Below are 11936 nucleotides of genomic sequence, written 5' to 3'. Positions count from 1 at the left end.
AGTACATAGGTGGAAAAGAGAGTATCAGAAAAAGGATCAGGAGTATGAGGCTGTAATGGTCCTACTAGAGCAAGAAGCCTATGATAGCCATAAGAAAGATGTGGTAATCGCCCAGCTAAGAAAAAGTATCAAGGAGAAAGATGCCGCACTTGATCAAATTCCCGGGCGGAAGAAGAAACGTATGGATCTCTTTGATGGGCCGCATTCTGATTTTGAAGACTAGTTCGCTTCAGGAGCTTGAGGGTCTTTCAGTTTGTTTTACACGCTTTTACTAGTTTTTCCTTTATTTACTTTGGAGTCTATCCCTTGGCTCAGTCTGTTGAAAGGGAATTATCTTGTTTTACTTTGAAAGTCTATCTCTTGGCTTTGTTGTTAGAAAGGGAATTATCTTGTAATCAACTTTGTTTTTTTCCATGATTTGTTTAGGTTGGTATGTTTGCAAAATTGCTTCTATAGGTCCTTCAATAAAAAAATAATAAAAAAAATATATATAAAAATTGCATATTTTGGCATATAGCATATCATGCATCATATTGCATTCATAAAAAGTATCAAAATCCAAGTCTCATACTCTCCTCATTTCTGCCTCAGAAAAGCAAAGTGGCCCGGCGTATTCAGTACAAACCCACTCGCATTCACAACACTCGAGCTCATATCAAGAAAAGGATGTTAGCGGCAGAACAGGAAAACGCTCAGCTCAGAGAGGAACTGGTTAACCTCAAGGGAGAGATGGAAAGAATGGCACTTATGATGGAAACTATGATGGCTGAGAGAGAGCAAGCAGCAATCTCCAATTCAACTCCTGTTGTGGTTGTCACAGCTGCACCTGAGGGTCCCCCGCAACCATCTCCGACTACTACTACAACTATCGGCCTCACCCAGCCTCTGATGACTGATTTTTCTTCTGGTAATATGGCAACTATGGGTAACTCAGGCTTCCGTCCTCTGGGCCCCCAGGGTCCCTTTGCTACTCCTCAGTATTCCATGCCTTCAGGCTACCCTTGGGGCATGCCGATTGCAACTAACGGGGGTTTTGGTCCAGGCGCTACTGAAATGCCATTCACACAGGGTCAACAGACTTCGGCACCTTTCCAGATGAGTCAACCGATTCCTCAAGCTACCATGACTCAAGCAGGTCCTACTGTGCATGTTGGGCCACAACATGAAGAGCAGATTTATCACTCCGACAGTATAATGGGGGATGATAAAGCTATCGATTGGGAAGAAAGGTTCGGTGCTCTAGAGAAGAAGATGAGTAATATGCGGGGGAAGGAAACAGTCGTCCAAAGCATATATGACCTTTGCTTAGTACCAGATGTAAACATACCTCCAAAGTTCAAGATGCCTGTATTTGAGAAGTATCAAGGGGACACGTGTCCACAAAATCATCTAACTATGTATATTAGGAAGATGATAGCTTACAAGAATAATGTTCCCTTACTCATTCACTGCTTCCAGGATAGTTTGACTGGTCCGGCACATACCTGGTTCATGGGGTTGAAAGGAGTCACTACTTTTGAACAGTTGGCTGAGGCCTTCATGCAACAGTACAAATATAATACCTATCTGGCGCCAAGTCGCAAAGAGTTGCAGTCCTTAACCCAGAAAGATAGAGAATCGTTCAAAGAATACGCACAACGCTTCATTCAAAAATCTGCTCAGATTCGTCCTCCCTTAGATGAGAGGGAACTTTCAGAATTGTTCTATGAAACCCTGAGCCCTTGTTATTCAGAAAAGATGATTGTCTGTGCATCACAGAAGTTCACTGACTTGGTGGAAACAGGAATGCGTATCGAGGAGTGGGCTCGTAAGGGAGCAGCTGTTTCGGGAAGTTCTTCAGGTGGTTCTTCAGGGGTTCCGTCCAATGGTAATAAGAAATTTGGGAATGGTTACCCAAAGAGGAATGCTCAAGAGGTTGGCATGGTGGCTCATGGAGGACCTCAGCCCGTGTACCCTAATCACCCCTTTGTTGCCAACATCACCCCACAAATGACCGCGCCCCAGAACCCAAACTATCAATCACCCAGACCTCAAGGACCCGCACCATACTACCCCCCATTATACCAACCACTATACAACCTACAACAATTCCCTCAACAACCATTTTACCCCCAACAACCATACCAACAAAGACCACAGCAACAATCCCGTCCTCAGGCTCCTCACAATCAGCAGAATCAAAGGCAACAATTTGATCCCTTGCCAATGACCTATGGAGCATTGCTCCCTTCTTTACTTGCACAGAATCTAGTCCAAACAATACCACCTCCTCGCATTCTAGACCCTCTCCCACGCTGGTACCGTTCGGACCTTCATTGTATTTACCATCAAGGGGCACCAGGCCACGATGTGGAGCGTTGTTTTGCTCTTAAGAAAGAGGTTCAGAAACTGATAAATAGTAAAGAGTTAACCTTCACCGACCCTGATGTTGTAGCTCAAAACAATCCTCTGCCTACTCATGGGCCTGCTGTTAATATGATTCAAGACGATCAGGAAGAGGCTCGCATTCTCTCTGTAGGTGATATCAAGACTCCTCTGGTACCGATACATGTGAAAATGTGTAGAGCAACTCTCTTCAACCACAATCATGAAGCTTGTGACATATGTTTGATGGATCCTCGTGGATGTATACAAGTCCAGAATGATGTGCAGGGTCTCCTAAATAAAAGGGAACTTGTGGTTACAAGGGAACCCGAGAGCAAAGACGTCTGTGTTGTCACTCCGGTATTCAGAGCCAGGAGGCCGCTGGTGATAAACCCTAACAGTACAAAGCCCGTTGGTACTCCCTTGGTAATCTGTGTGCCTAGGCCCACGCCTACTACTGCTCAGAAAGCTGTACCCTACAAGTATGAAGGCACGATTCTAGAGCCCGGAAGTGAGACAACTTCACCTGTTGCTGTGGATAATATCGCAGAGAATAGCCGGATTTTGAGGAGTGGCCGCATCCTTCCTACGGTGGGTCCGAAGAGTGTTAGTGTTCCGGTCGATGAGCCAGTAAAAGAGCGAAACGCCGGTAAAGGTAAAGCTGGGGAGCAGGCCAAAGAGGTTGATTTTGAGGATGCCGATGAAGTCTTGAAGTTGATCAAGAAGAGTGAATACAGGGTGGTGGACCAGCTGTTACAAACTCCTGCGAAGATTTCCATCATGGCCCTGTTGTCAAGTTCTGGTGCTCATCGGGATGCCCTGAAGAAAGTACTAGACCAGGCATTTGTGGATTATGATGTAACTCTGGGTCAATTCGAAAGCATTGTGGGGAATGTGACCGCGTGTAACAGTCTGACTTTCAGTGATGAAGATCTCCCGGCGGAGGGGGATAAGCATAATCAAGCATTACTCATCTCTGTACTTTGCAGAACGGACTCGTTATCCAACGTCCTGATAGATACCGGCTCTGCACTTAATGTGATGCCCAAGTCAACTCTCGACCAATTGGCGTACTCCGAGGCTCCTTTGAGACTTAGCAAGGTGACGGTGAGGGCCTTCGATGGAACTAGGAGATCGGTGTATGGTGAGGTAGATTTGCCAATTTCGGTCGGCCCACATGAATTTCAGGTTACTTTCCAAGTCATGGAAATCCAGGCTTCTTTCAGCTGTTTGCTCGGCAGACCATGGATTCATGACGCTGGGGCAGTGACATCTACTCTCCATCAGAAATTGAAGTTTGTAAGTCGTGGAAAGTTGATCACTGTGAGTGGCGAATCGGCCTTTTTAATCAGCAATTTGTCTGCTTTCTCTGTTATCGGTGGTAGTAGTTCAGACGGGCCATCATTCCAAGGGTTCTCTGCCGAAGAAAGTGTCGGTAAGATTGAGACTTGTATGGCTTCGTTGAAGGATGCCCGGAGAGTAATTCAGGAAGGCAAAACCGAAGGCTGGGGTCAGCTAGTGGAGTTGCCAGAAAACAAGCGTAAAGAGGGAATTGGTTTCCTTAACAGTAAGCCTGGGATGTTCGACCCCACCAGAGGTTCTTTCCACAGTGCTGGTTTCATTCATGATTCGCCAGAGACCAATGCAATTTTAGATGATGCACCTGGAGGAGTGACACCGGTCTTTGTGACGCCTGGAGGAGCTTGCTGCAACTGGATTGCTGTTGACATTCCTTCTGTGACACCCCGCTCTAAGTAATGTGTTTGTCTTGTCTTTTGTTGTTTTTTTTGTTTTTAAGAAAACTCCTTTCGTTCTGCCCAAGGCGAAAGTGAAATCATGTAGGGCTTTATTTTGCTTCTAGTACTTTTATTACAAATAAAAATCGTCGTTTCTATCACGGCTTTTATTACTTTTTATTTTTTGTTGCTTTTTCTGGAAAAAATGGTAATACAAAAATCCAAAAAAAAATCATTCTCTTTTTCTTTTAAATTTCAAAACCAAAGGTCTGCATTTACTCATTAAAATCAATCATGAATCATGTGCAGACTGAACATAAGTGAATCCGTTGAACACAGTGACCCCATGCTTTCTCCCAACTTTGAGGTCCCGGTTTACGAGGCTGTGGTAGAGGAGGATGAAGAGATCCCAAATGAGATCAAATGGATGTTGGAACAAGAAAGGAAGACAATTCAACCTCATCAGGAAGAGATAGAAATCATCAATCTGGGTATTGAGGAAGACAAGAAAGAAATCAAGATTGGGGCATCGTTGGATGTATCTGTCAAGAAAAGAGTAATTGAGCTTATCAGAGAATATGTTGATATATTCGCATGGTCATACAAAGACATGCCGGGTCTAGACCCTGATGTCGTTGAGCACAGACTGCCTTTGAAGCCTGAGTGTCCTCCGGTAAAGCAGAAATTGAGAAGATCTCATCCTGATATGGCCCTCAAGATCAAAGAGGAAGTGCGAAAGCAGATTGATGCAGGTTTCCTAGTCACATCAGAGTATCCTCAATGGTTGGCCAACATAGTGCCTGTTCCAAAGAAAGATGGCAAAGTCAGAATGTGTGTTGATTATCGGGACTTGAACAAGGCTAGTCCGAAGGATAATTTTCCTTTACCTCACATTGATGTATTGGTTGATAATACTGCTAAGTGCAAGGTTTTCTCCTTCATGGACGGTTTCTCCGGCTACAATCAGATCAGGATGGCTCCTGAGGATAGAGAAAAGACGTCTTTCATCACGCCCTGGGGTGCTTTCTGCTATGTGGTGATGCCATTTGGTTTGATAAATGCTGGTGCCACTTACCAAAGGGGTATGACCAAAATCTTTCATGATATGATTCACAAAGAAATTGAGGTCTACGTAGATGATATGATTGTTAAGTCTGGCACAGAAGAAGAACATGTTGAGTATTTGTCGAAGATGTTTCAGCGGTTGAGAAAGTACAAGCTCCGGTTGAATCCTAACAAATGTACTTTCGGTGTTAGATCTGGTAAACTCCTAGGCTTTATCGTTAGTCAAAAGGGTATTGAAGTTGATCCCGACAAGGTCAGAGCCATCAGAGAAATGCCTGTTCCAAAGACAGAGAAGCAAGTCAGAGGTTTTCTTGGTAGACTCAATTATATCTCCAGATTTATCTCTCACATGACCGCCACATGTGGACCAATTTTCAAGTTACTCCGCAAGGATCAAGGGGTGAAGTGGAATGATGATTGTCAGAAGGCTTTTGATCAAATCAAAGAATATCTGTTAGAACCTCCAATTCTTGTTCCTCCAGTTGACGGAAGACCTCTGATCATGTATTTAACAGTACTGGAAGATTCCATGGGCTGTGTTTTGGGTCAACAAGATGAAACCGGAAAGAAAGAGCACGCTATCTACTATTTGAGTAAGAAGTTCACTGATTGTGAGTCCCGATATTCTGTACTTGAGAAAACTTGTTGTGCTTTAGCTTGGGCGGCCAAGCGTCTCCGTCATTATATGATTAATCATACAACTTGGTTGATATCCAAGATGGATCCTATCAAGTACATATTTGAGAAGCCAGCTTTAACTGGAAGGATTGCTCGCTGGCAGATGTTATTGTCCGAATATGATATCGAGTATCGCACTCAGAAAGCAATCAAAGGTAGCATCTTGGCAGAACATTTGGCTCATCAACCAATCGAAGACTATCAACCAATCAAATTCGACTTCCCAGATGAAGAGGTTATGTATCTAAAAGCAAAAGATTGTGACGAATCGGTGTTCGGTGAAGGTCCTGATCCTGAATCCGAATGGGGTTTGATATTTGATGGAGCTGTTAATGTCTATGGAAGTGGAATTGGTGCGGTACTCATTACCCCTAAGGGTACTCACATCCCTTTTACTGCGAGGTTACGTTTCGATTGCACAAACAACATTGCAGAGTACGAAGCTTGCATCATGGGTATCGAGGAAGCCATCGACTTGAGGATCAAGAAAATTGTCATTTATGGAGATTCCGCTCTTGTGATTAACCAGATCAAAGGAGAATGGGAAACTCGTCATCCTGGATTGATTCCCTACAGAGATTATGCAAGGCGTTTGCTGACTTTCTTCAACAAAGTAGAGTTACATCATGTGCCCCGCGATGAGAATCAAATGGCAGATGCTTTAGCTACTCTATCCTCAATGATCAATGTGAATGGTCACAATACTGTGCCAGTAATCAATGTTCAATTTCTCGACCGACCTGCTTATGTGTTTGTAGCCGAAGCAATTGATGATGACAAACCATGGTATCATGATATCCAAGTTTTCCTTCAAACTCAAAAATACCCACCTGGGGCATCCAACAAGGACAAGAAAACATTGAGAAAATTATCAAGCCGTTTCTTCCTTAACGAAGACGTTTTGTATAAAAGGAACTTTGATGGGGTCCTACTTAGATGTGTGGATAAGCATGAAGCAGAAAAATTGATGCGCGAGATTCATGAAGGCTCTTTTGGAACTCACTCATGCGGTCACGCCATGTCGAAGAAGATATTGAGGGCTGGGTACTACTGGATAACAATGCACGGCGATTGCTACAATCACGCCAAGAGATGCCATAAGTGTCAAATATATGCTGACAAGATTCATATACCACCATCTATGCTCAATGTTATCTCTTCCCCGTGGCCTTTCTCCATGTGGGGCATCGACATGATTGGTCGGATTGAGCCAAAAGCTTCCAATGGACATCGTTTCATATTAGTGGCTATCGATTATTTCACCAAGTGGGTTGAAGCAGCATCTTACGCCAATGTGACCAAGCAGGTAGTGGTCAGATTTATCAAGAACAACATCATCAGCCGCTACGGTGTTCCCAACAGAATCATCACAGACAATGGCACAAATCTGAATAACAACATGATGAAAGAGTTGTGTGATGACTTCAAGATTCAACATCACAATTCTTCTCCTTGCAGACCACAGATGAATGGGGCAGTTGAAGCTGCAAACAAGAACATCAAGAAGATCATACAGAAGATGGTAGTTACTTACAAGGACTGGCATGAAATGTTACCCTACGCTCTGTATGGATACCGTACCTCAGTGCGAACCTCGACAGGGGCAACCCCTTTCTCTTTGGTATATGGTATGGAGGCTGTACTACCTGTAGAGGTTGAGATTCCTTCTTTAAGAGTCTTGATGGAAGCTGAATTGTCTGAAGCTGAATGGTGCCAGAGCAGGTACGACCAGTTGAATTTGATTGAGGAAAAACGTATGGCTGCTTTGTGTCATGGACAGTTATATCAGTCAAGGATGAAACAAGCATTCGATAAAGGAGTCCATCCCCGCGAATTCAAGGAAGGAGATCTTGTGCTCAAATGTATCAAATCCTTTCAACCAGATCCTAGGGGCAAATGGACGCCAAACTATGAAGGTCCCTACGTGGTGAAGAGAGCTTTCTCTGGTGGTGCTTTAATTCTTACAAATATGGATGGAGAGGAGTTACCTCGTCCTGTGAATTCTGATGCAGTCAAGAAATACTTTGTCTAAATATATAAAAGAACAGCTCGGTAGGTCGAAAACCTGAAAGGGCGGCTTAAACAAAAAATGAGCGTCTCGGTGGATCGAAAACCCGAAAGGGCGGTCTAGGCAAAAATTAGAAGAAAAAAAAAAAAAAAAAAAAGGAAATTATCCTGATAGATCGAAAACCCGCAAGGGCGATCTATGCAAAAATTAAGGATCGAGACAAGTAACTGCATCAGATGAAACATCACTCGCCCGAGACACCTTGACTGTCAGAAGTTCTCTAATATTGAAGCATCCAAACTGTGGAATTCAAAGTGGTTAAGAAGTATAGCGGTTATTGTGTTCAATGTACCTATCCCATATAATTACCATATTCCAACTCTTTGTAATCTATGGTGCCATGCCTTTAGCCGGTCACCATTTCTATTAAATCAATTTGAGCCTGTGCCCCTTTGTTGGAATTCTTGTTTATTCTATGTGCAAAAAAATCTTTCTTTCATTTTTAGTATTAGTATTTGAAGCAAAAATTTTGAAAACCTTTCTAAGGATTTTATGTTTTCTTTCAAAAAAAAAACAAAAATGACAAACATATTATCTTTAAAAACATGTATCACATAAGTATGTGTCAACAGTTGGTCCGAAACAAGCAGGTTCAACAAAGAAGAAATAGTCATTGCAAAAAAAAAAAAAAAAAAAAAAAAGAGAGAGCGCCCTGGTGGATCGAAAACCCGAAAGGGCGATCCAGGTAAAAATTAGGGGCATACAAAAAGAGAAAAGAAAAATGTCTCCCCGGTGGATTGAAAATCCGAAAGGACGATCCAGGCAAAAGTTAGGGATTTCAAATATATATACAAAAGGCAATGACTTTTCAAGCTTGAAAGTACGGTGTTGCATTGATGAAATGGCGACTTCTACCCCATTTTGTGAGGACTTACCCCAGCAGTATGTTTAAGGGCTGTACCCTAACAATGGTTGATTCATCCCCCGGGACTTTATCCCCAGTGAAGGCTTTGAGTGTTCGTACAGTGATGCGGGGCCATTCTCCTTGTAGACCTGCCCAGTCCTGTCTCAACAATCTTACCATTATACCGTCATATGAGTCTCATACATATTCATTCATTCATGCATACAAAGCACGCATATAAATATCATCCATACATAGTTGCATTTTTACCCAATGGCTTATTTCAATATCCTCAGATATCACCCCCGGTGTGTCTAATTCCAAAATGTCAGCAAATCAAATGTGTTCCAAAATGGCAGGTCTCACCAGTAATCAGTCTATACAATTCCCCTTTGTCTTCAGACAAATTCCCTGTTCCCCTCAACTTTATCTTTATCAAGTCACTCCCCTGATACCAAGCTTTACAATGTCTTCACTTTTACCGTATGTTTGCTATCCCACAATGTTAGCAAACCCTGTCGGTCCGTCTTGTCTTTATTTTCGCCACTCGTCGGCAAATCATGTCTTTATTTTCGCCACTCGTCGGCCAATCATATCTTTACTTTCGCCACTCGTCGACAAATCATGTCTTTACTTTCGCCACTCGTCGGCCAATCATATCTTTACTTTCGCCACTCGTCGGCAAATCATGTCTTTACTTTCGCCACTCGTCGGCTAATCATGTCCTTACCTTTACCTTGAAGCAATATTAACAGACATGATCATTTATACTCCAGTCGTTTCAAGCTACCTCACAGCAATCATAAGCATTATCTATCATTTCCTTCCCTAGTGATACCTATCCTTTTGTTTCCCAGTCAGTCTTTATGCATCAACTGTACATTCATACTTGCATCATATTCGGTCATATCATCACCTTCATTAGCATCGCATCTCTGGTATTTCAAACGGTCCAAAATTGGCGTTTTGTTTATATTTAAGTCTCCTCGACCCTGTGGTTTAAAAGTTTTCCCTTTTAAAACCTTCGTGACGAAAAAACTTAAATAGGGGCATCTGTCATACCCCAAATTTGGCCCGTTTGAAATCTTTTATCCGTTTCTTTTACCATTTAAAACTCGTTTTTGTGTCGTCTTTAATTATTAAAAAAAAACTGTCATCTTGCATTTAAGTCTCTGCTCGCTTTTTACAACAGTTAAAATCACTTCATCCGTTTTTTTATATATAACTTTTAGACGCATTTTATTTTTAAAAGTTTTAGTCGTAACGGTCAAGTCTTTTTTAAAAGGTCTAATTGTATTTTAAAAGTCGCGTTTTTTTAATTATTTCAGACAAAATTTCGGCAGGGAGGATACTTTGAAGTACCTCATGTCAGATTTCAAAGGGATTTTTTTTTATTATTAATTAATATTTTATTTTTATTTTATTTGTCATTTTTTATTTTTTATTTTTTGTTTATTATTATTTTTTTTATTTTTTTTTTGAAAAAAAACAAAGAAAGGAAAGTCAATCACGTGACTTTCTTTCTTCTTTCCTCTTTTTTTTCTTCTTTTTCTTCTTTCTTTTCTTTTTCTTATTATTTTTATTTGTTATTTGTTAAGTCTTTGTCCCCAAGTCTCCAACAGGGGTATTTTGGTCTTTGATATGTACCAGAGCCAACCCTATTTTGTCACTATAAATACACTGTCTAATCATTGGGAAGAGGGTCAGAAAAATCACTGTAGCTGCGTCAGAGTCAAATCAGTCCCTCAATCAATACAAACCCTAATTTCCTCTTCTTTCTCACATTTTCGGATCAAAGCAAGAAATCATCAAGAACATTCAAAGTTTCCAGATCCAAAAAAAGTCTCAACAACATTCAACACCAAAATAATTCATAAACACATCACCCATTCCATCTCACAAATCACCCGTCATTTTCGGTTTTGATTTCAACAATCACAAATTCACCAGAAATTCATAAAAGAACAACACAAATCAAATCCAAACCGAACGAAATAGAAGGAGCAAGAAGAAGCTGAAACCGAGTCAAATTCGTGAAAAACAACAACAGATCGGACCGGATCGAGATCGAACCGTAAGAAGAAATCGAACTCGAATCCACAAGCAAACGAAGCTGAGACGCATCGAACAGAGGGAAGCATGCACATTTAATTTTCTCATCATTTTATTTTGTCATTGACTTAGTGTGTATAAATAGGGAATTGATGTAATTTTATTTCTTGCACTTTATTTTGGCATAAAGGCCTTAGGGTTGTATTTAGGAATTGATGTAATAATGTAGGTAACACAAGCACCGACACATGCACCGACACTACCACATTTTATTTACCGCTTTCCGTTAGTTTTTACGACGTTACGTTAGTTCTCACCGTTAGTTTAGAAAAAAAAACCTTTTTATCAAAAAAAAAAACTAAATATGTCAAATTCAAAAAAATCACTTTTCTTAGCAACATTTTCTCTTTATTTTCTTAATCAAATTTTCAATCAATCTTAATTCAACTTCAACCATTTTTTTAAATTTTAAAATCAATCAACCTCACTTGTTTTCTTTATCTCATACCTTGAGGCCTCTTTCTCTTCTTAAAACCCATTTTCAAAAAAAATCTTAAAATCAATCTAACCCACCAAAGAAATTCTTGAGTGGAACTACGTCGGTTTTGATCCCTTTCCCAAAAAAAGGGTACGTAGGTAGAGGACTTGTCCTTCCAAATCAAATAAAAATAACCAAAACATACTTATTCTCCCTCCATTCTTTTACATAGATTTTTAGGTAATAATTTTTCAAGTAAGCAAATGAATTTAGCACAAGATAATCTAGGTAAGCGGTTCCTTCGGAGTACCGAAGTCGTTTAGGGTGCTTAACACCTTCCCTATTCGAAACCAACCCCCGAATCCAAAGTCTCGATAAGGGTTTTTACTCATTTTTTCCCTTCCCACGAATAAAAATTGAGAGTTCAAAGATTGAAGATTCAAATCAACCAATGGTTTGATATCCGAAAATCGGGGAGCACAGGTATAAAAAACAATCACATCTCCAAAGGCTTCATATGCTCGAACTGAATCACCAAATGACCAAATAATATGCTCCAATTTGTTATTTTCATCGATTGAAAATTCATACTCAAATGCATTATCTGCATCTTTAAGACTTTTACATAATTTGAGAACATTTGAAGCATCA

At 40.9% G+C, this 11936-nt stretch overlaps 1 protein-coding gene across 1 annotated transcript; it reads left to right on the top strand.

Moving 5' to 3' along the window:
- Positions 1 to 666: 666 nt before the first annotated feature.
- LOC120579537 (uncharacterized) lies at positions 667 to 4763 on the top strand. The gene is made up of 3 exons (XM_039831959.1): positions 667 to 4118; positions 4410 to 4656; positions 4746 to 4763. Exons 1-3 carry the CDS (start codon positions 667 to 669, stop codon positions 4761 to 4763), a joined length of 3717 nt encoding a protein of 1238 aa, XP_039687893.1.
- The last annotated feature ends 7173 nt before the right edge of the window (positions 4764 to 11936 follow it).

The sequence above is a fragment of the Medicago truncatula genome, chromosome 3, assembly GCF_003473485.1.
Source record: "Medicago truncatula cultivar Jemalong A17 chromosome 3, MtrunA17r5.0-ANR, whole genome shotgun sequence".
Taxonomy (NCBI): domain Eukaryota; kingdom Viridiplantae; phylum Streptophyta; class Magnoliopsida; order Fabales; family Fabaceae; genus Medicago; species Medicago truncatula.
This window is presented reverse-complemented; position numbering and strand designations above follow the sequence as displayed.

Excerpts from the sequence above, each read along its gene's own strand:
- LOC120579537 (XM_039831959.1), top strand. The coding sequence starts at position 667 with ATGTTAGCGGCAGAACAGGAAAACGCTCAGCTCAGAGAGGAACTGGTT. Across the intron at positions 4,119-4,409 it reads TCTGTGACACCCCGCTCTAA|ACTGAACATAAGTGAATCCG; the intron begins GTAATGTGTTTG and ends AATCATGTGCAG.